At 53.6% G+C, this 25529-nt stretch overlaps 6 protein-coding genes across 6 annotated transcripts; 2 read left to right on the top strand and 4 right to left on the bottom strand.

Annotated features, from left to right (window-relative positions):
* Positions 1–960: 960 nt before the first annotated feature.
* BDP55DRAFT_673692 (uncharacterized protein) lies at positions 961–1628 on the bottom strand. The gene has a single exon (XM_060575616.1). The coding sequence runs from the start codon at positions 1494–1496 to the stop codon at positions 1026–1028; it is 471 nt and encodes a 156-aa protein (XP_060426136.1). The 5' UTR covers positions 1497–1628; the 3' UTR covers positions 961–1025.
* BDP55DRAFT_673693 (uncharacterized protein) lies at positions 1626–2680 on the bottom strand. The gene is made up of 3 exons (XM_060575617.1): positions 2302–2680; positions 1873–2240; positions 1626–1821 (listed from the first exon to the last, which is right to left on the bottom strand). The coding sequence occupies exons 1-2, from the start codon at positions 2393–2395 to the stop codon at positions 2098–2100; spliced, it is 237 nt and encodes a 78-aa protein (XP_060426137.1). The 5' UTR covers positions 2396–2680; the 3' UTR covers positions 1626–1821; positions 1873–2097.
* A 915-nt stretch (positions 2681–3595) lies between these two features.
* Positions 3596–6574, bottom strand: BDP55DRAFT_558833 (RNA-metabolising metallo-beta-lactamase; the record flags this gene model as incomplete). Its single annotated transcript, XM_060569842.1, has 2 exons — positions 3596–6368; positions 6429–6574. The coding sequence occupies 2 exons, from the start codon at positions 6572–6574 to the stop codon at positions 3596–3598; spliced, it is 2919 nt and encodes a 972-aa protein (XP_060426138.1).
* A 564-nt stretch (positions 6575–7138) lies between these two features.
* BDP55DRAFT_616373 (Sec23/Sec24 trunk domain-containing protein) lies at positions 7139–11073 on the top strand. Its single transcript, XM_060571266.1, has 4 exons — positions 7139–8885; positions 8938–9035; positions 9089–10619; positions 10682–11073. Exons 1-4 carry the CDS (start codon positions 7551–7553, stop codon positions 10766–10768), a joined length of 3051 nt encoding a protein of 1016 aa, XP_060426139.1. The 5' UTR covers positions 7139–7550; the 3' UTR covers positions 10769–11073.
* A 5075-nt stretch (positions 11074–16148) lies between these two features.
* Positions 16149–17340, bottom strand: BDP55DRAFT_635113 (uncharacterized protein; the record flags this gene model as incomplete). The annotated part of the gene is made up of 3 exons (XM_060572743.1): positions 16149–16735; positions 16793–16910; positions 16969–17340. The coding sequence occupies 3 exons, from the start codon at positions 17338–17340 to the stop codon at positions 16149–16151; spliced, it is 1077 nt and encodes a 358-aa protein (XP_060426140.1).
* A 1943-nt stretch (positions 17341–19283) lies between these two features.
* BDP55DRAFT_558865 (asparaginyl-tRNA synthetase) lies at positions 19284–20923 on the top strand (the record flags this gene model as incomplete). Its single annotated transcript, XM_060569847.1, has 3 exons — positions 19284–19507; positions 19576–19699; positions 19760–20923. 3 exons carry the CDS (start codon positions 19284–19286, stop codon positions 20921–20923), a joined length of 1512 nt encoding a protein of 503 aa, XP_060426141.1.
* Positions 20924–25529: the final 4606 nt, after the last annotated feature.

Raw genomic sequence — 25529 nt, forward strand, 5'->3', positions numbered from 1 at the left:
GCGGCCAACTGCTATGCCCACAACTAGCTGGTTCTGGCCCCTTGGGTTCTAGATACTGAAGACAAGTTCATTGCCCACACAGTTGGCTTGCGGTTCTCCTATGGAAGTTTCCAATCCTCCAGAAGTCGGCGTAAGGAACATGCCACCAGCAGCTTGCCAGTTTCAGTCCGTTTCATCCGCCGCCACATCAAAATCAAGGCTCTTTTTTTTTTTTTTTTTGGGTGACTTATGTGATGAGGACCTTCCTCCAGTACGTTCCCAGGTTCTTGGAATTGGAGTTGCTCCTCTTGACTTTGATCAGGTCCGCCAGTAACCTCGGAGATGGCACTCCCCGGTTCCACATACTTAATTATCTCGCAATATTGTCCTGAATACCAGGAGATGCCGTTCCGCGTGACCTTGATAGTCCCGAGTGCTGGAAATTTAAGCTGTAAGCACCGACTGCCACAAGCACCAACTGATTTGGCAGATGCGTTCCCCGGCGATCTACCCAAAGGGCTAGCAGCATCCGCTTCAATGTTAGATAAGGCTTCTAACATCGAAGCGGTCTGATTCAGCAGAGAGTCGCTGCTGGAAGTGTCTACTTCCAGCATTAGTTCGATGGCCTCCTCAACCAAAGCACGATCACTCGGTCTCTGATGGGCGAGAAAATCAACCGCATCAGAGCCACGATTACATCCCTCGATATATGCGATGAGCAAGCTGAGGCACGCTGTGAAGGCGGAGAAGTCGACGGCCCTAAAGCAGAACGCGATGTGATTCTTGCATTGAAACTTGATATAGCGACGTAGGAGCTCGCAGCTCGCATTTGAACACGCCGCTCTGCTGTACTCGTAATTTGGGCCGCAGTTGGATTGTAGCATGTAAGGAAGGTAGAGGAGGATCAATAGATTGAAGTGAGTGATCTCGAGTAATATTTGAAGGGTGACTTCAAGATTTCCCCTATCATTTTGCTTTGCAGTATGCTGCTTCAGTCGAGTGTTTGAAACTAGCCACCAATCGGCAGGCATACGCTGAGCAGCCACCTACAGCATTTGGTCAACTTGTCGCGTGACCCCAAAGTCCCCAAGCTGAATTCTCTCGTTTCGAGCAGTGATGCGGCGCATTATCTGACTGTGACTACGCTCAAGATGGTCGTAGGGAGATTCCTCAGGGGTAAACTTGGTGTTTGCCGTACACGGGTTATCAAGAGTTGTAGCAGGTAGACCGAGCATGAGAGCCAAGTACCTCTCCTGGCTCGAAAGCCTATGCCACATGAGCGATGCTGAGGCTTTGGTTTGGGGATCGAGTATTATGAGTTTGTCCGGTTGATCATGATGCAGGCCCATTAGTTGGGCAAGACCGATAGCCCTTCGAAGCACCATCCAAGCGCGACGCAGCTTGCCCGCATTGGTGCAAAAGACAACCTCAAGAATCAAGCATTCCGGGCCTTCTTGTGCGCCCATGACTTCATCGTTCCCAGTCACGCAGGAGGCACCAGTAAGATGCTTCTGCATGGCATCTTTCGCGCAGCATCCGAGATCCAGTTGGTTTTATTGGGCGCAGAAGCAGGTAGATTCTGAAGACCATTGACGAGGTAAAGCAGCGTCTGGGCAAGAAGTACTGGGTGGCTTGAGGAACTGAGTATGGAAGACAAATCCGAGGCTGATCTATTTCGGCCTAGGAGTAGATCTTGGTAGGGTAATGTGAAGAACTGAAGGAAAGGCGCAGTGTAACCCGCCGAGATGATCGAATTTGCATCTTGTTGGGATGGGAGCAATGCATGAAGTGTACGAGACAACCCTGCAAACCTTCATCCATGCCTCTATTATCGTCGTCGAACTAGATTTACCGTCAGAAATCGTACCAGACACTAGAGGGGCCTAGACGTACCAGGATACTGTCAAAAACTTATATGCTCGGACAGGGTGTAGGAGCTAGCAGCCTTAATGGTGACCCCGGTTGCGTACATTCTGGCCTTAGAAGAGCTTGCTCGCTCGAGGGTCTCAAGCAGCCAGGTTCTGGAAAAGACGGTCTGCTCCCGGTGTGAGAAGACTGGCTACTTGGAGTCATCTGTTCGAGTAGCGCCACGGCCTTCCGTAACGTCTCCTCTGTTTCTTACTGTTTCCCAACCGCACGATCTTGTTCTATCGCATCGTCATCGGATTCCTGGGTCCGACAAGCGACGCCGCGGCGTTGACATCCAATACAGATGTCTTGAGATTGGTCCGAGTATTGACACTGAATCTTTCTTCGTTTGCCTAGCAACCATTGAACCGTTAGTGGAAATGCAATGGTCCAGTAAGCATGGGTACGCCATACACTCCCAGCAGCTTATTGTGCCCTTGCGAATTTTGCGTTTCTTGGGTGCATGCCCGTCGGCCATGAGCGACAGGGCGAGATCTTGTCTCAACATGGCCTAAGTGCGTGATATGGGGAAAGGTGGACAACGAAAGAACATGAAGAAGAGAGGCCAGGGAGGAACACGGGAAATGAGGAAACAACAGCAGTAACGACGCGCTGTCGACTCTCAGCTCCTGCCTCTATGGAAGACGCGGCAACGCGCCGTTCGCGGGGAGGATTCGAAACGCGAGTCACACGAAGTCACGTTTTTCTTGGCCCAATGGGCAAGCCCTCACTGGTCGGGGCAAGCGCCGAGCCCCGGACCGGGACTGTAGTCCCGGAAAAGTGCATCTCGGTGCAGTATCTCCCGTGTTGCGCCGGTGCCGCGCCGGTCAAAGCTTTGAAGGTATGCTTGAGCAAAATATGGCATCGCAGCCATTCAAAAGCTCAAACCCGCCTCACATCTCACTCAGGGGGTGTATGTATTAAGACCACACTCGCAGAGACAGCATAACTTGTGTTCACAGATCCGAAGATTTTTGATGCCCTCTCATAATGCCCAAACGTGCCGTTTAATCCAAAGCGCTTTCTCTTGCCATGCTATGACCCCAATGCCTTCTGCATATTCCAATACCTTCTTGTCTTATAATACGTAAACTGTTTGTTGGAGCGCATGTCTTCGGACAGGATGTGGTTGGCCGTGTTGAATCGTGTCAGGTCCGATGTGATGGGGTTGACGAAATCTCAAGGAGTATTTCCAGGCTAGCGCCTCAAATTTCCCAGGCGTCTTCCACCCATGGGCCTGGAGCTTATAGACACACCATTCGTTGGCAGGCACGCCGGCTCGATTGGTAAGATTCATTAAGGCCCAAAGCGCCGGCTCGACCGCAGACTGTTCGTTGAAGTTCAACTGCATTACGACGGTCGTGCCCGTCTCGAAGATGCTTGTATCATGTCTGGCAGCGTAGAACGGTCTCGACATGGACTCCACCCTGCTCATCTGCATGACACGATGGGAGGATGAAGGTTGTGATAGGGCAGCCGGATTGCCTTTGATTCTACAAAAAGTCTACTGTGGACCGGCCGATCCCCGATTCCGCAATACGGCAGATTATCTAACGAGCTGTGCCCGGTATGACCTGGATGGTATTGAAATACTTCAATTTCTTGCCAAATCATGGCATGCACGTTCCATGTCAATCCACAATGTATCTAGTCAATGAGTATCTAGTCTTACACAGGTGGCCTCCTTTGTGATAGTCACGACATGCGCTTATGCTCCCGCTACCACGGCCAGACCATCATAGATCATCCTCTTCACCTCGTAGAAAGTGCTGCGGTGCTGCATCATCGTCGCCGCATCCGCAATACCCACGCTCTCCACCTCCACCTTGCCCGTGCTCGTCTTCCGTACCGCCACCGCGCCGTTGATCACCAGCGTACCCTCGCCACGGAACTCGGCCGTGTATCCCGCTGACTGCATCGCTCGCCTCAGATCCGTGAGCCTCAAGTCGCCCACGTGTAGCGGTTGTGCGACCGAACGCACAGCAGATGCCATGTTTGAAGGCAACAAGTCCAGCGTCGGTACCACCTCGATCTCGATAGCCTCGTCTTCTCCCTCCTCCTCCTTCTTAACCTCCTCGCCTGCTTCGGCATCTTCGGTCTCTGTCTTCTGCCTCTTGTTGGCCCCGTCGTCCTTATCGATGAGCTTTTCCTTGGCCAAAGCCTCCGCAATGAGCTGACCTGTGACAGTCACGACGCCCAGGCCGCGAACGTTCTGCCACTTGAGCTTCTTTACCAGGCTGTCTGCCAGCTTCACCACCCATGCGTTGGTATCGACACTTGCGTCTACCCAGGCACCCATCGCTGGCGTATAGACATCGATCGCGCTCTCTTCAGACGCTCCAATCTGGGCGGCCAACAGTTTCTTGTAGTCTGCAGCGAGGGCTGTTGTCTCGTCCGCAGTACCACCAACCAAGATGAGTTTTCGCGGTTGGATCAATGGGATCAACATGTTCAAACTCCTCTTGTCGTGCAATCCACTGAAATCAACGAACGCGATGCGCAAGTTGACCATGACCTTCTCTGTTGATACGATCAACTTGGAAGGACCTTGGATTTCCTCCTCAATAACGTCCTCCACGTCGTCGAACTCGTCAGCAACATGGTCGCCTGGGCCGTTAGCGTCCAAGTCATCCGCAGAACCTGCTCTGTTGTTTTGGCGCTTGTTTGCTGCTTTGTTGTTGCCATCGTCCCACTTGCGCTTCTTTCCGAGTCGGTCGTCATCGTCATCTCTACGCAGAGCTTCGTTGTCCGGTGTATCTTCCTCCTTCTCCTCAGCACGCAGGTAGTCTTCGGGGCGGATCACGTCTCCGAACTGGTCGTCTCGTCTCCTCCGCATGACGAGAGGGAACGACCGTTCGCGGCCCTTCTTACCCCTCACATCGAAGTCATAAGCACCGCGCTTCTTCGTCAGAATGTTGATGCCGAGGTCCTCGTCCGTAAGGACAACCTTCTTGCGTGTTGCCTGGCCCATGGTTGTTGAGATGTTGAGGGCCTTGCCTTGCTGCTCATTGTCGGATTCGCCAGAGTCTGAAGAGGATTCAGATGAGACATCATCGGCAGCATCTGCAGGCGCTTGCAAGGAAGCCCCACCACTACTCTGGAGGGTAGCTTGCAGCTGGCGTTGAGTCGCGAGCCACTGCTGGTACACGTTGAGCTCTTCTCCCTCCAGCGCTTGCCTCTTGGCCTCCTGTACCTCCAACTCCCTGCCACCACCGTAGACAAGCTCGAGACTGTTACCGTTGCTTGACTCCTCCACCGAAACACCATCTCTCCGTTCAGTCCACCAATCCCAAAGGGTTCTGGCTATTGATGGCCTTGCGGTCTGTGACTTGGCTGGCTTATCTGTGAGGATGACCAAATTTCTAGAATCTTTTGCTAGGCCTTGGATCAAGTCTTTGGAGAAACCCCATTCCAGAGTATCGTCACTTGCGAGAATGACTCTTCCTTCTGCCTGGACATTGTCCGCGGAGCTCGAGAGAAGCTTCTCGATTTGTGCCCGGCGTTCAACGAGTTTCAGGTATCTGAAGTCGAAAGGGACCCCCTCCTTGCTCTTCCCTTCGGCACCATTTGGTCGGCGTTGCCCATCGGCCACCGATTCGAATTCCCTCACGATGTTGTCGTCCATCCACTCCAACATGCTTCGTGCGTATCGCAGGGTACTCGACATGTTTCGTCCAGCGAGGTACAGTTTTGCTGCCTTGAGACTGCCACCGTCCGTTTGCGAGTCTGTCCTCCACGCTTGTTCTAGCAGATATGCAATCTCCAAAACACGTGCGCTGGAGTCCACCGGGATAAGTGCCGTTCCTCCCCGGCTGACGCAGGTTTTGATCATGTCGACCAGCTGCTCGTCGCGTTTTGCGCGGCCGCCAGCTTGAGCAACCTTTTCTGCACCTCTACTACTACACACCAAAGCCGTCGGCTTACGGAGTTGTTCGATGACCTCAGCGCCGCCACCTCCAGCCCCACCTAGCCAGGCAGCTCCAGCGAAGACATTTTCCTTGGCCTGGTTCCAATCCACAGCGTAGACAATTGACTCTAGACCGTGCTGGATATGCCATATGGTTCCTCCGAGAGTGTGGCCTGCATTGTAGGCAGTAATCATGAGGCCATTGAGCGGCGGCGAGAAGGGAGACGGAAGGGGTTCGTGGGGTTGCGAGTACTTGAGAGGTTGGATTAGGGAAAAGTATCGAGTGATTTCCTCGGGGGACGGCGCTTGTAGGAGAAAGTCGCTGTCAGCCGTCGGTTGCTGAGAGAAGGAATATGCGGCCTCGGTCAGAGAGCCGTGGGGTATCTTTGTCGCGGCCAGAGGGGTAGAGGCGTAGAGGTCTTGGGTCAGGGTGCGACCTAGATCGATGACAGGTCGGGTAGCGTATACGGGGATTCTCGTGAACAAGGGGAAGTTCTTGCAGCAGTGGGCAAAAGCAGCCAAATGCGATGTCGTGGCGTGCGTCAAAAGGATGATGGACAGGGTCGGAACCTGTCTAGAGGAATGTCAGCGGTTGTCATGAAGCGCGCACCGAGCAGGAGGAAGGGTCGGTTACTTTTCAAGTTCCCGAAGCTTTTCAACATCAAATGACTCGTCCCAGCCAAGATCGATGAGAATCTTGACACCACCATCGAGCTCAAGTATCGACTGCGACGCTGTTGAATCGGAAAGGGCGCCCTGGAGAGGGCAAAAGGTAAACATGATTGGTATCTATTCAGCAGAACCGCAATGCATTGTTTGAAGATGAAAGTCTTGGGTTGATTTGACACGGAGTCGCTTCAAGGTCCAGGCGCGGGAGCATTAACCATAGCGCTTGCGCGCAGGTGTCAGACAAGAATGGGTTGTTGTCGTCGTTGTTGCAAGCGGAGCGAGTCGTGGGATTCCAGGTTCAACAGAGTGTGTCGCGTCAGAGAATCCAGGAACCAAAAAGTCCAAGGTTGCATGCGCTGGTTGCGTGCAAGCCTGCAAGGTGCTTAAGGTACGTACCGCTAAGCACCAGAGAAGAGCAGGGGCCAACTGAGGCCCGCCGCCGTCATAATAAAGTGGAAACTCGTACAGGCGTGGCATCGGAACGACGGCGATCTCTTTCCGTACCCGATTAGGACTAGATCACTTTGTCTCCGTCAAGTGGAACCAATGGAAGCCCGGCTCCGTGGGATCCAACGGACAGCTGCTGGAGGCTGAAGCTTCCGCATTGGCCAGGGTCGAAAAATATAAGGTCGGGTACGTATCCGTGAGGTACATGCCAAAAAAGACATCGGGCCTGGAAAAACAGGTCGGAAAGTTATCGTGTCAATTTGGCCCGGATCCCTGTTGATTCGTGCGTCTGGCCAGAGAGCATCGAAAGGGGACACAATTCAAGCTTGTCACTTTTCCAGAAGCTCGGCCTACCCTCGACTTTGCTGCCAAACATCACTTTTCCACGATCCTGCAGAGCATGGCGCGCTCTTGACTGCGTGCGCGCATTTCTATTCAATTCCTCTGCGAGTCCCGACCTTGATACCCGATTCTGACGGTGCACAACAGCTAGCTGGTCGTGCCTCAAAGACCTTAGCTACCTAGAAAGCTACGGTACCTTCTTTAGCCCGCATTTAATCCGACTCCCCACGAGCAATCGACCACGAGCTTCGATTCACGCAACCCTCCAACACACTCACCACCGCCTATTTCTGCAAACATGTCTGATTTCAGCACGTATCACCAGCTAGGCCAGGGCGAGCAAGACCCTTCGAACCCCAATCGATCGACACAGCCCGCACCTCCCCAATTCTCCCCTCCCATCGCGGGGCAGCAATACCAGCAGGGAAGTCCATACGGCGCCCCTGCACCTCCAGGACAGCAATATTATGGCGGCCAGCCTGGCTCCGCGCCGCCTCAGGCACAACCGTATGGCGCTCCTTCAGGCCAGGAATATGCGCAGAGTCCTGGATTCCAGTCTCAGGAAAACTTAGCGGCACAAATGGGAGGCATGTCACTCGGTGATGGCCATGGCACAGCGAGGAGGAAGAAGAAGGACCGCCACGCATACCACCAGGTCGAGGCCACAGGCTCGTCGCAACCCTTCAACGGAATCCCCGCTGCTGGCACGAACGCCACCGCCTTCCTCAACGACCCTTCGCAAGCTCAATATGCACAAATGAACCAGTTCCCCGTCGCCGCCGGCCAGACCTTTTCACCCGCCAATCCCGCTTCTCCGGCCGAATTCGCGACTCGAAACGGCACCGATGCTGGCGGACCGCCTGCAGTAGTTCAGACTTCCGGGCACCAGAAGCTGTCTTTGGACGACCTGCCTAGCGTGCCAGTCTCCCGTGACTCTCTTCAACAACACTACTTCTCCAATGTGTATCCTACCTTTGAGAAGCACTTGCCACCTCCCTCGACGGTCTCCTATGTTGCGTACGACCAGGGTAACGCATCGCCCAAGTTCGCGCGCTTAACGTTGAACAGCATTCCTTCCAATGCCGAGGGTCTGGCACTTACTGGTCTTCCAATGGGTCTCCTCCTGCAGCCCATGGCACCTCTTCAGCCCGGCGAGCTCGAGATACCAGTCCTCGATTTTGGTGACTCTGGTCCTCCAAGATGTCGTCGCTGCAGAGCTTACGTCAACCCCTTCATGATGTTCCGGTCCGGCGGCAACAAGTTCGTTTGCAACTTGTGCACCTACCCCAATGATACCCCGTCCGAATACTTCTCCGCACTCACACCCCAAGGTGTCAGAGTGGATCGCGATCAACGGCCAGAGCTTACCAGGGGTACTGTGGAGTTCGTAGTGCCTAAGGAGTACTGGACGAAGGAGCCTACTGGTCTGCGATGGCTGTTCGTCATTGATGTTACCCAGGAGTCCTTCAACAAGGGATTCATCGAGTCCTTCTGCGAGGGTATCGTGGCCGCCTTGTACGGTGGCGAGGACGCAGAACGGGATGAGGATGGCGAGCCGAAGAGGAGCATACCCCCTGGTGCCAAGGTTGGCTTCGTGACTTATGACAAGGACATCCACTTCTACAACGTTAATGTGAGTTGCTCCCCAGCACTCCAGACATTGCAACATGGACTGACAATCACAGCCCGCCCTGGATCAAGCCCAGATGATGATTATGCCCGATCTTGAGGACCCGTTCGTACCCCTGAGTGACGGTCTCTTTGTCGACCCTTACGAATCCAAGTAAGACTGCCTGCTGTGTATCGTATGATCATCGCACTGACTGAATTGCCTAGGGATGTCATCACATCTCTGCTTACTATGCTGCCCACCATGTTCTCCAACATCAAGAACCCTGAACCTGCCCTCTTGGCGACTCTCAACTCTGCCGTTGCTGCCCTAGAAAAGACTGGAGGCAAGATCGTCTGTTCTCTGGCGGCTCTGCCTACCTGGGGCCCTGGCCGTCTTTTCCTCCGCGACGATGGCAAGCACCCTGGTGGAGAGATCGACAAGAAACTCTTCTCTACAGAGCACCCGGCATGGAAGAAGGTTGCAGAGAAAATGGTTGCTACGGGCATCGGTGCCGACTTCTTCCTCGCTTCGCCATCTGGCGGATACCTTGACATCGCCACTGTCGGTCACGTTGCAGCATCTACCGGTGGAGAGACGTTTTACTACCCCAACTTCATCGGAGCCCGTGACAACACTAAGCTGTCCATGGAAATCAAGCACGCGGTCACACGCGAGACTGGCTTTCAGGCTCTGATGAAGGTCCGTTGCTCGAACGGCCTGCAGATCAACGGCTACCACGGCAATTTCATCCACCATACCTTCGGTGCCGACCTGGAAATTGGTGTCATTGATGCTGACAAGGCCATGGGCGTTACCTTCTCTTATGACGGCAAGCTGGACTCAAAACTTGACGCCCACTTCCAGTCGGCACTGCTGTACACCACAGCTTCCGGCCAGCGGAGAGTGCGCTGCTCCAACATTATTGCAAGTGTTTGCGACAACCCTAGAGACAGTGTCAAGTTCATCGACCAAGATGCTGTTTTCACAATTTTGGCCAAGGAGGCAAGCACAAAGCTGGCGGGTACTTCTGCGACGCTGAAGGATGTCCGCAATCACCTAACGGAGCGTACAATCGACATTCTCTCGGCATACCGCAAGAACTTCTTGACCTCAGCACAACCAGACGGCCAGCTGGTCATGCCGGAAAGGCTCAAGGAGTTCTCCATGTACATGCTCGGTCTCCTCAAGTGCCGCGCCTTCAAGGGCGGCAATGAGAGCTCCGACCGCAGAGTCCACGAGATGCGGATGATTCGCTCCATGGGTGCCAAGGAGCTGAGTCTATACCTGTACCCGCGCATGATTCCCATCCACAACCTCACTCCAGAGGAGGGTTTCCCCGACGAGTCCGGCCATCTCAAGGTGCCGCCCGCGATTCGTACGTCCTTCTCTCGTGTTGAACCCGGTGGCGTCTACCTCGTCGACAACGGTCAGCAGTGCCTCTTGTGGCTCCACTCCCAGACCTCACCGAACCTCATTGCCGATCTCTTCGGCGAAGACAAGACGACCCTTCAGAGCCTCGACGCGTACACATCTTCACTACCGATGCTTCAGACGCACCTGAACGCTCAAGTACGTAACATTGTCGAATTCCTCAAGACCATGCGGGGTTCCAAGGGACTGGGGATCCAGCTCGCGAGACAAGGTATCGACGGTGCCGAGTACGAGTTTGCGCGTATGCTCGTCGAGGACAGGAACAACGAAGCACAGAGCTACGTCGACTGGCTCGTACATCTCCACAGAAGCGTCCAGCTCGAGGTAAGACCAACCCACTCTATAAACATTCATGACAAAGGACTGTCGCTAACATACCATGATAGCTTTCCGGCCAAAGAAAGAGAGACGACCCGCTGACGGACGCCAACGCACTGGCAGGCTTCGCTGGCCTGAGACCCAACTACTGGTAAAGGGGCAGAGGCAAGGAGGCAGCGAGTGTGTGTGTGGGAGGGAGTGGGAGGTCCCGGTCGATCGAGCGGAAGTCTTGAGGCGTGGGTTCAACTTTTTTAGTGTTTTGAGCGTTGTCAGAACTGCATATACATTGGGTGTCCAGGGTTTCCGAAAAGAAAGTAGTAAACAACCATTCAAGAACACCTCCAGCAGACTACTCGACGATTCTGCCTGGTCTCTCATGTGATGATAAATAATACATCAAGCGATTGCACTGATGGACCCCCATCACGCACCGCCTTCTCCAAAGCCTCACCGACATGGCCGGCAAACGAGGCATTAATCCACGACAGCTCTGTCTTTTGCATGTCTGCCAACGATAATCGCTGCCCACGTCTTGGCGAGCGTTGAGTAGCCGCAAGGCAATAAATGCGACGTAGTCTACCACGGCGACTCCATCATCAGCTGAGTGTTGGAAAGCCTGACGAAGTAACGAGAATCCTTGGGCAAAGTTCAGCAACAAGTTGGCGGCCACTCCCTGTTTGCTCGGAACCGCCACTGCGTCCGTCATCGGAAGGTTGCGGGCCGGCGGTCATTCCCTGAGAACTGAATGATGGACAAGACACAGAAGAGCCATGGGTTTCTTTCAGCCACTTGGAATTGGTCTTTTCCGGCCATTGCAAGCAACTGTCACGAGCATCTAGTCCAGGCTGCAAAGAGCTGCAACATCCTAAGTTGATGCCCTGGCCATGATGTCCTTTCCTGGCAGTAAATACGAAGAACCTATCATACAGACACGAGGAGATTCTCGACTCGAACTCGCGATCTCTCCAAACACGTGATGATATTCCGTGTAATTCGTTCGAAGTATCGGTACCCGCCTTCTTAGGCAGATCCCCAGGACAAGCATCGGCCATCACCAAAATTACTATGGTGAAGAATGACAAAAGAAAGAATCTATTCATGGCATTATGTAGGACCGTGAGCCAGCATACAACTCCACCATTCAAGGCTGTAGTTGTACCGCTCGGCCATCGACTACAACGGACGCTGGTCGGTGAATAGCGACCACGATTTTAGTCCCCGTAATTCTTTCGACGTCAACTCCTATCTAGCAGTAGCACACATCCTTCGATATACCATCTCAATTACATATAGCTGCAACTGCGAACGCGCTTCATCAACACTCCCGGCTCCCTCCCAGCCTACGTCAACACCATTAAAGATCATCCTCACTACTTCTCCTCCCAGTGCCTCGAGACATAAGACATGACAGTCCCCGATCAGTGACCCCCTTCAAGACTCCATGGTATACTACCGTACTTCGCCGGATTTCATCCAAAGCCAAGTCAGCCCCTGCCCTTCATGTCCCGTAGGAAATCTAACGCAAGACTGTGATATGTGAGATGTGATGGTTGACGGGACACCAGTCACCTAAACATAATGCGAACACCACGTAATCACAGAGGAATGAAGACCGCCCGAGATGAACCACCCAATTTACCCCCCGCCAAGCTTCCCACGACAGCCAGTCGGGAGGGGAGAGTTCAATGGGCGGGAATTGCTACTCATAATCAAATCTCGTCGTGTTTTTTTCTTGTACCTGCCGTCCCTCGATAGGTGACGTTTGCTCAAGGTTTGTAAGACAGATGCCACTGGGCTTTTCTTACTTTGTAGTAAAACTATAGACCGTTAAGGGGGCGTGCCGGGAAAGGCGACTTGATGCTGTCTTCCTAGCCCCAGCAGCCACCGCCATTGTTTGTTTGTTTTTCCAAGTTTGTTCAACTTTGGTTTCACGGTGTCGCTACCCGCTGTAACCCGTTCCCTCTGGATCGTTTCTATGCCGGCTTAGAGGTAAGTCCGACGGAACGAGGGGCGAGGGCAGGATAAAATAATATGACAGGGCACGAACGAGTGAACGTCGTTGGGTCCAAGGCCCTTGAAACATGCAGCCTCCCGAGTGGCCTTCTCACGGCTTACCAGCCTAGGTATACGTACTTGCTTCCGTCAATCCCCATCCCGCCTCCCGTGCTCCTCGCTCATCTCGCAAGTCCAGATGGCAGGTTCTTCTCGGTACATCCGGGTCAGGTTGATGTGCATGATCTGGACGGGTCCAATATGGGACGATCGACCCGAGGCCGCGTTGGGCCTCTCTGCTTCCTCCCTTCAACCCGTCCAGTCTGGCGCTCGGGGGAAACAAAAGTCAGGTAGGCAGCAGTGAAATGGCATTGATGATGTCGGCAGGCGGTGGGGGGTTCGTCTAGCTGATCTGCGCAGCTGTAACAAATTCGTGATCCCTGATGGAGATCGATACGTTTTTTTCTTTCTTCTTCCTCACCTTGTACCTACGACCGACCGACCTCTTCTCCCCGATGAGGCTTACATGCATGTCTCAGAGGAGGGAGGGAAAGAAAAAGAGTCCACCTGTGGACAAGCAAAAAAACCCTCCCATTCCCCAACGTAAGGCGGGATCTCCATCCGGGAACGCCTCGTCTTATTTTGGGCGGCTCAAAATGCCAGAAGAGGAAGCGTTAGCGGTGGGATAGTCACCGCCCTAAATGTCTCTCGTCCTCGGAGCGGTGAGCTGCGATGATGGTTTGAGTCTCCCGTTGGGAGGGAAAAAATCAAAGAAACAGGTGGTTTGCCGCCTTGTCCCATTCCTGTTATCCGTCGAGCATCATGTCGTGCTGCACGACGGGTTGGGCGTCGACGCAGCAGCGATCATCCACACACCCATGCCATTGATGAGTCCAATGCGGAGTTCAAGGATAGCTATGCACGCGGCACGACATTCATCAGTACTGTTACCCGGGGGGAGGGCATGACGACGATTCTGCACTAGCAATCGTTTCTAAGCCCCAGCCTAGAACGGGAAACCACTTCATGAAGATTTTTAGGAAAGGCAGAAGTTTCCTACTCACCCTGGTCTCTAAAGCGATGCCAGTGTATCCCTTGACTGCTGCATGGGCAGAGAAGGTGAGTCAAAGGACAGCAAAAGAGAGAGAGAGAGCCCGCGACTCTTCTCACAGTGGCCTCCCTGAACAGAGATAGTCCTCGCGGAATGTCTTTCGCATCTTCACCCCCGCCCGTCTTCCGCCAGTGTCCGTGTCTGGTGTAACTGACCACATCGGGGAATTGGCAGGGAGTCCAGCTCGGCCCCTCTCGCATGAGCGCATTAGGTGTGATTGGATGGCAAGGGGCCCATGCAAGGGCCAGCATTTGAAGAGGGCTTCGGGATGTTCGACCGCGGAGTGCCCTCCGGTCCCGCGTGGTCGGGCCCTGGTGGTGTCAGCCCCCGGTTCCAGGGGTTCGAAAGATAAACCCTCTTTCTGTCCCGCGATCCTCCCTATGACCTCAAAAGTCCTTGGGACATCTGGGGTGGTTTCCCCGTCAGTCGGGTAGCAAGGCAGGTAGGTAAGTCTGCTGTATGTTCATCTAAGAGGATCGCGAAGGCGGGATTCCCATGGCCTACGAAAGCTCTTCCCGTAGATAAAGGCCGTAACGGGTCTTCCGCATTTCGGCCGTACTAGGTGGCACAGGCAAGATGCCTCGCATCAGCCATCTGGCGGTTCGAGAAATTGAGAAGTGACAGACGTATCACCGTGTTCGCGGATCCTGCCCGCCTCAAGGGCCATCTTGCCGGTCTCCGGACTCCAGAGTCAGTATTGTCTCTCAAGAAGGCAGAAAAGAGAGTCCATTGCTTGTGCGGGTGGGAGTGGGGGTCGTCGTGGGGAGAGCCGACGCAGTCATACCCAAACTTCAAGTCGATCGAATGTCCCGGTCAAGATCTGGCATGCAGGCAGGGGTGAGGTATTTGGATTTCGGGGTCGCGGTAGACCTTCTTTCCATCATGACGAGGACATGCGCAGCTTTGTTTGCACCCAAGATCATGTCAGCTCCCGAAAAAGCAAACCTGGGTGTCCTCTCAGCCCTCCAATAGGCACTCACCATCCTGGTCGAAGATCCCTCGACCCTCGGATGTTCAGCTCTCATGGCCAATCGTTCTGCGCCAGCCTGACCAACCGCGGTGTTGGGAAGACAATGTCAGACACTCCCGCTCATTCATCCCTTCAGAGACACCGATTCCTGGAGCGTTCGTTGGAGAGCCAAAGTTTTGCTGTCGGTAAACAGGCAAGACAGGCGAGCCTTCTCTATACTTGCTTTTTCTCGTCAAGTGGCGCCGCGGCACGTGCCTAGGCAAACATTTTAGTATGGCCAGGACAAGTCGATTACGAATTCGACAGAGGAGCGGGCAGAAACAGAAACTCTGGCCCATTCCAATGGTCGCGGATGTTGATGTTGCCGTTCTTGCTAGGACGTTTTGGGCGGAAACCTCAGCGTCCAACTCAAACTCCCCAGGCGCGGGTATCCCGAGTCGAAAAAGTGTGTCGCTTTCCAGTCTTGCTGCAGGTCTCTTCCCCCCTTTGGTCCGGGTGACTACCCCCTTCGGCTTAGCGGAGGTCAACCGTACTCCAGATTCTGCTGAGCAAGAATATTAGCCAAGAATGTCGTCGGTATTGAATGTCAGGCCCCTAACGGAGTGATCACGTTGCCAGGGTAAAGATGAGGCGGCTGCAGCAAGGTCATGCTCTTTCGACACACCATATGACTGCCGGACAGTCGGGTTGGCGAGGTTGCGCGCACCATGCCTACCCCTACATCCAGACGCCCTCACTTCTTTGGAGAATTGGGTTGCGCATAGGAAAGAGGGAGATATGATCATGCTTGAAAATTGCTTCCGGACATGGAATATGAGGGGGTTTGTGATTTTTGACCCAGGAGAAAACGCCAGACGCCTGCAAAAGCTCCCAGGTCCCAATTATATCGGTTCTATCCAGTCTGTCCTGCCATTTCCAACGCCGCCAACCCGAAATCAACCGTATGATGATGTGCACCAGTGAGAACAAACAAATTCCCCATGAAAATCGCGAAGGGAAAACATAAGAAAACAAGGCCAAAGACCACTATTGAAGCTCGCCGAGCCCACAGGCCAGAATGGGCAATTGACGCCCGACGTTGTAGATCCGGGGACCCTCGAGATCGCAAGGTGCTTCAGCCCGACGTGTGCAAGGGCGGGAAAAGCAACCAGTGTGGGCCGCTGAACTGAAAGCCCGGTCGAATAATGCAAAAAATAGAGCCCCCCGTCCGGTCATTGCGGACCAATTAGCGTACTTGGACAAGGTCGCAGTCGTTAGTTGTGCTGAATAGCTTGTGTTGCGAGACACAAACACCTTTCTTGTAGCCATGTGTTGGCATGACAGGTCGTACGGCGAGACAAGACTCTCTTCCCAGGGTATGCCGCCCCAGCCAGCCTGACGTACGGCTAGGTCTCACCGGTTCATATCGAGTACCCATGGGTGAGACATAAACCCGGTCGAGGATGCGCCAAGAGCAAATCGGTCAAGAGCCATCCATAATTGCAGAGAAGGCGTAGCGTGGGTCGGGTTGGCTCCGAACTCTAGCTATCTCGCTCGTTGCGAAGATTTCGCTGAAGATTTTGAAGTCGCTCTTGTGACTGGATGAACTGCCGCTAGAACTGGACGATGACGAGCTCTTGGACTTGCTTTTCGAAGAGCTGCTACTGCTGCTCCCTTTCGTCTTCTTGGCGATGTCGTCGAGGATGAACTTGGCTGTGCATTGCCTGTCATCTTCGAAAGCAAACATGACGGCTAGGAACTGCCCCCTCAATTCCGGGTCGTAGAGAAAGACCTCGCGCCACAACTCTGCCAGCTCCTTGGGCGGGTTGCGGTAGCCGTTGCCGAGGCCAAAGTCGCCAATGACAACGTGGTTGTAGCCATTGAACACGCAGATTCGCAAGGCAGCGCGCATCTTGTTCCGTACCAATTCTCGCTCTTCCGCAAAGGAGTACTTTCGTCCCATGTCTGTCAGCTTCGGCCATCGCGCTGGTGGCATGGAAATGACTGGCAACGACCTCCAATCCTTCATGTCGAGCGACTCGATTCTGTCTTGAAATTGGCGGAACCGAACTGCGCACTTCGTCAGTCAAGAGTAACCAGTATGTTAGGTCATTTGCATGTGCCTACCAACGTCGGGAGAATAGATGGCTCCTTCGATCGGAATCGGGTAGTTGGTTGACATGCATGTATCCGGATGAGGAGAGCCCAGCGTCGCTGACAGATTGCTGCGTCGGCATAATCTCTCCTACATAGCGCCATCGAGTCAGAGTTGTGTCATACAAGGCACACCATTGTTAACATACCTCGTAACCGACAACACCCGTTTCCCAATCACCTCCGGGTCGCTTCTCGTTCGCGGCGCAGATGAAGGGAATCCGAACTCCTTCACTTTGAGCCCAGCCCAGCGCGCAGTCTACAGGGTCGCTATGGACAACATCTGCTACGGTTAGCTGTTGTTCCGAGAACGGCCATGGGTGAATCTTACAGAAATTGGGTAAGTCTGAGCTCATGAAAGCTGGACGGCTGAGCGGAAGCTGGAGCAGTGGTTGAGAGTAGAGAATCGAGTAAGGCGGCCACTCCTCGCGGAAGTACCTGTTGACTTCTGGGATCAATTTCTTCTTGGTGTCCGCCGCAACCTCGGAAGGCTTGATCTTTAAAGGCTTCGAGGAAGGCATTGTGAGCTCGCGAAGGCAGTCCAAGGAGTGCTTGGGGCGGTGATGAAGGTTACGTTGCTGTGTGGAGTTGGACCTCGATAAGACGTAATGCGACGAGTATGACTTGGGAACGAGAGACCAGGGGAGCATCAGCCATGGGTGCCCTCATGGCTTTAAATACGTCCCTCACAATGAAGAGCCGCTCGGGAGGCAACTCTAGCTGCGGCTGGTAGACCAACAGCGCGGATAGGAAGAAAAGAAACAATAGCATGGTGAGGTATCTTGGGCCCCTTTGCAGAGGAATGAATTGCTTCGCCTCGCCAGGAAGCGAGAGCGGTGAAGGGTGTATGAGGAGAGTGTAACCAATACTTGCCGGATCTCAGTCAAGTCTGCGACATTCCAGGGTAGTGAATAGGAAGGGCGCGTAAAGGGTGGGTGGGCTTGCCGTGGTTGTGATGAGATATGTCTTGCTTATACAGAAACCCGGGTCGTGTCACGTCAGTCTTCCCGTGGTCTTGGTAGGTGGGATCCGATCGAGATACTACTGCAATCTGCCGCAGTTATACGAGATCTTTCTGTCTCCCAAGATCTCACTTGAGGCGTTCTTGCGAGCCAGGATAGGACGATTGGGACAAGCAGTGCTACCGGGGGTTGAAGCCAGGGTCCGTACATATTTTGTTGGCTAAGGTAAGGCGAGGTACCCGTGGAATCTGAAGACAGTTTGGGCGGGGCGGGAGCTAAAGTAGGGAAAGAAGGCGAGGGAGAATAGTTGCGAGGTCCAGCTGCCCGTGCCGTGCCTTGCTTAGATCGCGAGCTAATAAGCAATAAGCTGGGCATGGAAGAAGCAAAAAACCCAGCTTCATGGTTCTTGGACCCCCACTAGACAGGGCTGCCTGTCTAGGGGTTGGGCGCGATGAAGAGAGGTGAGCTCATCCTAGAAGTGAGGCAAGATGTACTCCGTAGACGGGAGATGGCAAGGCTTCGTTGGTTGTTTGGTTCGCCCGCCCAGGACGCGGACCCATGCTGTCCACGACTTGCATGTTGCAGACAAATCCCCACTCGAGTGTGCGGCCTCGATCTGAAGGGAGAAGAAGTTCGGGAGCAAGAAGAAAAGACTGTCCTCGATCGGATTCCAGATCCATGTCATGGGGTTGCTAGTCGACAACTGCATTATCCCGAAGTCGTCATCCGTGTCCGGTGTTTGGTGTCTCGGGAGTCGAGGGCGGAGCTGATGGTGATGAAGTTGGTCACTAATTGGACTTGATCAGCCAGATAAGGACGACTCGGGGCCCGGGTTCCTGCGACCACAAGTCGGACCGCGATTTGGATCAACCATGGTGTAAGGTGAACGATTTAACAATTACAAGTCTTGTCCAAAGGGTTGAGAGAAAGTCTAGAGCTGAGGCATGGGGAAGCAGTCGAGTGCCGGGGATGTCATCCGATTCGAGAGCAGATGTTTGTGGTGTGGAGGGATGCAGACGGGAGGAGCTGTGTGGCTGTCTTGGCCGTCGAGGAGACAAGAAGCTCCCGTCTTGGTGGTACGTACCGGGGAGATGACTGAGATAAGGCTGTTGTTTTTCTTATCTTATCGCAGCGTGCGTGTCTGTCCCGAGTAAGTCCGACTACTAATCAGTACACACAATTTGGCCCTTTAGTGCATGTATATCTACTTCGGTATGCCACGAGGCCCCACTTCTATGAATTGAAGCTTCCCATTCGTAGATCTTTTTTCGAGCTCCGACCTCAGTCATCGGTCGCATGTCGTCGCGAAAGGCGCCGTCCCTTTCTTTGCCGTCGCAACCCCTCCGCTGTCGAGCTATACCGTTCACTTCTGCTGGTAGCAGATCACCAGGGTTGAGTTCTTCGATTGCCACACCATGACGCGGTAGATAGACGCATTGCACTTTGTTCTCACCATGCGAATCGTGGCAACAATCCCTTCGCGCGCGCTCGCGCGCCCATCTATGCTTCTTGTCCAACCTATTCACAATCGATACCTCTCCACAGCACCGCGGAAGACAATTGCTCAATTTCTAGAATGGAAGCCCGAATCCGAAGTCAGAAATGTTGTCGTCAATGGATACGTCCGGTCTGTTCGGAACATGAAGACGGATCGATTCGTCAACATCGGCGATGGGTCTTCGCGGTTGCCTATCCAGGCACTGGTGTCGAGAAGCGACGACGAAAGGTGTGTTCCTCCGAGCTCTCCAAGTTTAGCCACTGTCTCGGAAGCTCTGATTGCTCATAGTTTCCCAGCGCAAACCTGCGAGTTGGTGCTGCAGTCCGCCTACGAGGTGTCTGGACTCCCTCCAAAACAGATGGTCAAAGTCACGAATTGAAGGTCGATCATGTCGAGATCCTAGGCCCCTCTGACGCAAAGGTAGGCCCACTGTCATTCTTCTTTTCTCTAAACTATCGCTAATGCCGCCCTTGAAACCAGACGTTCCCAATCCAGAAGAAGTACCAAACACCTGACTATCTTCGCACCATGCCCCATCTTCGAACCAGGATACCATTGAATGCCGCAATCTTACGATTAAGATCAGAAGCCGTCGCATTGTTGACTCAGTTCTTCGCCTCTCGAGACTTCACCCAAACTCATCCGCCAATTATCACATCTTCAGATTGCGAAGGGGCAGGAGAGGTCTTCAACATCGTTACGGGATCGGCCAAGGCACCGGAGAAGGGCCAGGACAAGCAAGCAAACATGTTCTTTCGCTCGCCCAAGTATCTGACGGTGTCTACTCAGCTTCATCTTGAGGCCTTGGCCCAATCTCTGGGTCACGTATGGACATTATCACCGACCTTTCGAGCAGAGCGAAGCGACACCTCAAGACACATGAGCGAGTTTTATATGCTAGAGGCGGAGATGAGCTTCGTCGACGAATTGGACGAAGTCACAAACCTTGTTGAAGATATGCTCCGCAGTTTGGCTACTGGATTGTATCAGACTCGCGCTGCGCAAGAAGTGCGCCAACGACAAGCGCCCGGGGACACCCGTACGGCAGAAGATGACCTAGTTCCGATAGACGAAGTGGAGCGTCGTTGGAAGGGCATGATGCAGAACCCAGCTTCCAGATGGCCACGCATCACGTACGCCGATGCAATCAAATTGCTTCAGGCAGAAGAGCATCAGTTCGAGATCAAGCCTACATGGGAAGGCGGCCTGCATTCCGAGCATGAAAAGTTCCTCGCCAAGACTCTTGGTGCCACCAACGACTCCTCTGCCTATTCTCCCGTCTTCGTTACCCACTACCCTCGGGCGATCAAAGCATTTTACATGAGAAAATCAGATACCGCAACCTCTGGTCATGATCTGCCGGGTGACACAGTCGACTGCTTTGATCTTCTGGTCCCCGATTTGTGCGAGATCGCTGGCGGCTCGATGCGTGAGCATCGCTTGACGGACCTGTTGGAGACCATGAAGGCTCGCGGCATGGGCGGCAGCGATCTCGAGTGGTATGTTGACCTCCGTCGTTGGGGCTCCAATCCACACGGCGGATTTGGTCTGGGCTTCGACAGACTGCTCAGTTATCTCGTGGGAGTTCCTAATGTGAGGGATGTGGTGGCCTTTCCGCGCTGGTATGGCCGGTGCGACTGCTAAGCTGGCCAGTCGACAGCTCAGGATGAACCGGAGCCCAAGTCTTACCAGTTCATGACGCGGTTGCTCGTTAAGCTTTGCCTACCTGGGATTCTGGAAGCCGGGCTTGATGAAACCTTCACGACAGAAGTTGCACAGCGATGCGCGACTTTCGTGCAACATGACTGAGCATGGCCGGCCTTGAGTCTCATTGTGCATGTGCGACATGTAATCGAGCTACCAAGCGCGACACCTGAGACCCGATTGCAGAGCTCCAAGCTCTGTACGCCGGTGGCTTGCAGTTGACAGGATTCGATACGCATGGGATGTTCACGCGACGTTGTACGACGGAAGGCATCAAGCATCCAGTGGCTCGGTCTCACTTGGTATGCAACGCGAATCAGACCACCTACCTGACAGTGTTGTACAAGTCGATGTTGACGATTGTCCCGAGTTGCTCATCAAACTAACGGAAGGGACCAGGCAGGCCGCTATCATAAGTGAGAGCCACGGAAGCTTCATTTGGTTTGGCAGTGTATTAACAAGAGTCATCGCCGTCTCTCATCGCCTACTCTCAGATTCACGGAACACATGTTTAAATATTCTGTAATTTTACCATGATCTTGCATCGTGTGTCACATAACACGGCGCCGGACTCTGTATCAACACCGTGTACACTACAATACCCATACATCTAGACCCCTCAATTACTGGTTGAGTCACTCGCTGGATTCAATGTTACAATGAATGCTATTCAAGAAAAGCGATGTACATCTCTTCCAATCACTCGCGGCTGTTTACTTCGTTGAACATCACAATGCATTCTCTTTAGGATCGCGTCTTCACCATTGGCATAATAGTATGATATTCGGGCTCCTATACCTCGGGAATTACTCAAAAAGTCTCGAGGGCGTGAACCAGAGTCACTCTCAGTGCTGCAACTTTTGTACCCTTTGTATGACCTGCTGCGTCCGATGATCGCATATGCCCTCGCGGACTTAGACGCCGCATCTCAGTCTTCTAGCAGGATTGCTAGGCGGCTGCTTCAAACAACAATCGGATGTCGTAATAACCGGTAGCGTCTCGTGGCTACTGGTAGATTGCAGAGGAGCTCGGGCTATGAGTACTGGTCGTGTATTCGGAGCAGAATAGAATACACTGGTCCCCTACATCCTCAAACCGACCACGATTACGAGACTACATGCATGTCGTCGCATCCGCTGAGGCTTTGCACCAGGAGGGTCATGAATCCGAACAGGACGACGGTAAATGACCAAGATTAAGGCACTCGATCTACCGCTGAACCAGCCTATAAAAAGTTCAAGCCCATGAATATGTGCCAGCAAGGGATAGTACGTCCATCAACTAGCAGAGTTTGATTGAATGATTCGCCGTGGAATGCGTCCTCTGCATAGGCAAATTACGATCCTATAATGGGCGAGACACTGGATGGAGACTGTGGCAGTGTTCCGTGTCTGGGGTCTTGGGGCCCCTCGGAAAGCAAGACAGATCGTGAGCATGGCCATTGAAGATCGCAATACTTTGATAATGCCAAGCCCATCAGCCTCTCTTGGGGCCTTCAACGGCTACGACGTCTTCATTTCAGCACTGCTAGAAGGGTCGAAGTGATGTGATGAACCCCCCTTTTACCTTTTCTCGAGAACGAGATGGATCATGGATGGACACCCTTCCTGTTTTTGGTATGCGCACGCCAACTCTGCCAAGCATCTTGGGCGATGCTTGGCACGAGCTGTTTATCAAAGACAAGGACGCGAGCTTTTGGTGTCCAGCTCGGATTCGATCTCCTAGATTGAGTCGGGAGGGCAGAATATCACCGAGCCCCTGGCCGGGCGTCGTTCTTGATCAACACCCCGAGCAAAAGGGCCGCTGACCTACCTGCCCAGCCAGTGACTGTCACCACCATAGCAGGGAGATGGATGCTACAGTTCCTCTGGCCTCTGGATTCTTCACTCTAGAGACATGGCCTCGAGTCCATGTCCGAACCCCGAAAGGGAGCGACACGCACTTGGGACCCGGAAAGGGACAGGAAGATCAGCAAAAGCTTCGCCTGAAGTGGGGGGAGTTGACCTTGACTGGCAGACTGCCATCCGTAGCCAAGCATCTTGAGAACCACACGGCGGCCGTCCAACGTGGGGATGAGGGACATTTTTTTGCACGCACGCGGCAGTCGAGGACGGCGTATCTCCCGTTTCTGACACTTATCACTTTAGTCAAGTTAGTTGGGAATGTGCCCGCTGCAACCTGACAGCTGAGCATCACCCGTCGACTCCCCACAACCCGAAAGGTGCGAGGGGCTATCAAGAAGGACGCTGACTGTGTTCGTGGTCGGTGGTGGTGATGGATATTCAATGGGGATGGACGCGGGAATATCCATACGAGAGGGAACATGCGGAACCGATATTGCCGGCGCGCATTCCATTCCCAATGCCACGAGGGAATCTAGGATGGCGCTATCGATAGTTCCCCGCCGTCGAAGATTTAGTGCGAATTTTATCCGTATCTTCCATCCTCTTTGCATTGCTCCTTGCTCAAGAGACTAAAAAGATTTGCTCCGGGGTGGTGGTGGTGGCCGCGTCAGCAAAATAAACCAACCGCTCCTCAATCCCACATGGTTTTTGATGATGTGTGATTTGACGAATCGCCCCCTGAATCCTTATTACGCCGCGGGCTATTGTTCAAAACCCAGGTCATGCCGGGGCAACCAGACAGGGCCTAGGTATTCTCTTCCTCCACCGCGGAGGCAGCATTCGCTTTCGGAATCAAGTAGGGGATAACGAGGAGAGGAAAAGAGAAAAAAAGCAACAGAAAATCATTGTGTGGGGCGCAACCCGGAATTCCATCGAACGAATGAAGGCCGATATGGCGTGGTGGCTGACATTTGAGTATCGAATTAAGCTTAAGCACACCCTCGGGATCCCGATGGGAAGAGGGAAAAAGAAGACCCAAGCCAAGCAACCAAGGAAGTCTGCCTAGCTAGGGAGTGTTACGGCCTGTGCGCTGCGGCGGCGCTCTTCTTCACACACACACACGCCAGAGTTGGTTGGACGGATGGCGCACCAACGCCCGTCTGTCTTGTTGGTTGTTGGAATTTGGAACTTGGTGTTGGTGTTGGTGTTGATCACGAATTCTGCAAAGGGAACTAAACTTCTTTGGCCGAGGTTTATGTTTTCCATCGTCTCCTGGGTGGCCTGACACTGACAGGCAAGGTGCGTGACTTCTTCACATCGGCCCATTTATTTGTCTCTCGCAAGGTCTCGCCCATCCTTTTTCGATGCTAGTTTCCAATACTAAGCGGACGACTGCGTTCTGCCGCCTTAGCAGCTAATAGTTGAGTTTTCGTTGCGTTCCTACATGAGATGTCAGGGGTTGTACAGATCGATAGGTATGGAGAGCATAGTTTGAACTACACAAGGTCAGGGACGATGCTGAAGACCAGCGAGCCGGAAGTTAGAACCGCCCCGAAGTCGCCGGGCTGGGGGCGTGAACGGCGACACCCATCAACAAACCCTCTTTTGAATTTTGACAAGCAAGGTTGCCAAGGCATACCCGAGAAGGCGCCCTGAACTCCGGGGTTCATCGACGACGGCCCTCGTCTAGTAGTCAGGGCGCCGCCAGTAGACGGGCGATAGAGTAATCACCAAGCACCGGCGTTGGTTTAGACAACCGTTCGTATCGGGGCCGCGGATTCGCCCAGCGTCCAACAAATCCTTCAAAGCTTCAACACCCCCAAATCTCATCTCATCAAGTCTGACTGGCTGGGCTTGGCTCGGCTGCAACTGGGGACTCGGGGAGGGGGTCCAGCACTGCCTCAATGCCAATGCATCAATCCGGTGGCCAAACGGCACTAGAGCAGTTGGTTTAGTGTTGTCTCTCTACGGAGTTAGGCTGCCAATCTTTCGGGACCGTAGGGACCTTTGGGAGGAGGAGGAGGGAACGGTTGGATCTTCTCCAAGGGCCGCCGACGTATCCGGGCATCCGCCCGTTCAGATTAGAGTCTTCAATTTCGTGGCCCGGCACCGTTCTGTGCCGCTCAAGCGGGTCCCCTCGTCCCATGTCAGCCATCAGTCACCGACGCCGCCGCACCCCCGTCGTGAACCTCCCATCGCCAGGCACCTGCCATTCTCGATGTGAAAGGATTGGGGAGATGATGGAGGCTTTCGATGTCGGGTGGCGCATTATCAAGTCAGGATTTTCACGCCGCAAAGGCTCTTCCTTGACATTGTTAGGCAACAGTGAAATACCCAGCTCACGGGGACCGATCACCGATGCAGACATCCGTATAGAGTATCCGTAAAGCCAGTTCCATGGAAGCTAGTGAGTGGCGGGGATGTCTTCGTTCTTGACCTTGCATATACGGGGAATCTACGGGGAGCCTCACCATTCATCTCTGAAAACTCAAAAAGTCTCATACGCGGATACTCGGTTGGTAGTTAGTTCACTTGCCTCGAAGTGCGAGCTGGAAAGAAGCGCAGCGTCTATACGAGCAGATGAGACAAGCCGAGAAAGGCACAATAACATTAAGCTTACGAGCTTGTCATCGACGTTACTCATGCATCACATTCTCGGATGGTCGGCCGCTAACTTGGGGCCGTTCTTTCATGTAACCATA

Source organism: Colletotrichum godetiae (assembly GCF_030913485.1).
Source record: "Colletotrichum godetiae strain CBS 193.32 chromosome Unknown BDP55scaffold_40, whole genome shotgun sequence".
NCBI classification, from domain to species: domain Eukaryota; kingdom Fungi; phylum Ascomycota; class Sordariomycetes; order Glomerellales; family Glomerellaceae; genus Colletotrichum; species Colletotrichum godetiae.

Coding starts and splice junctions, on each gene's coding strand:
- BDP55DRAFT_673692 (XM_060575616.1), bottom strand. CDS start 1,496: ATGCAGAAGCATCTTACTGGTGCCTCCTGCGTGACTGGGAACGATGAA.
- BDP55DRAFT_673693 (XM_060575617.1), bottom strand. CDS start 2,395: ATGTTGAGACAAGATCTCGCCCTGTCGCTCATGGCCGACGGGCATGCA. Junction 2,241..2,301: donor CACAATAAGCTGCTGGGAGT/GTATGGCGTACC, acceptor AATGGTTGCTAG/GCAAACGAAGAAAGATTCAG.
- BDP55DRAFT_616373 (XM_060571266.1), top strand. CDS start 7,551: ATGTCTGATTTCAGCACGTATCACCAGCTAGGCCAGGGCGAGCAAGAC. Junction 8,886..8,937: donor TCCACTTCTACAACGTTAAT/GTGAGTTGCTCC, acceptor TGACAATCACAG/CCCGCCCTGGATCAAGCCCA. Junction 10,620..10,681: donor ACAGAAGCGTCCAGCTCGAG/GTAAGACCAACC, acceptor ATACCATGATAG/CTTTCCGGCCAAAGAAAGAG.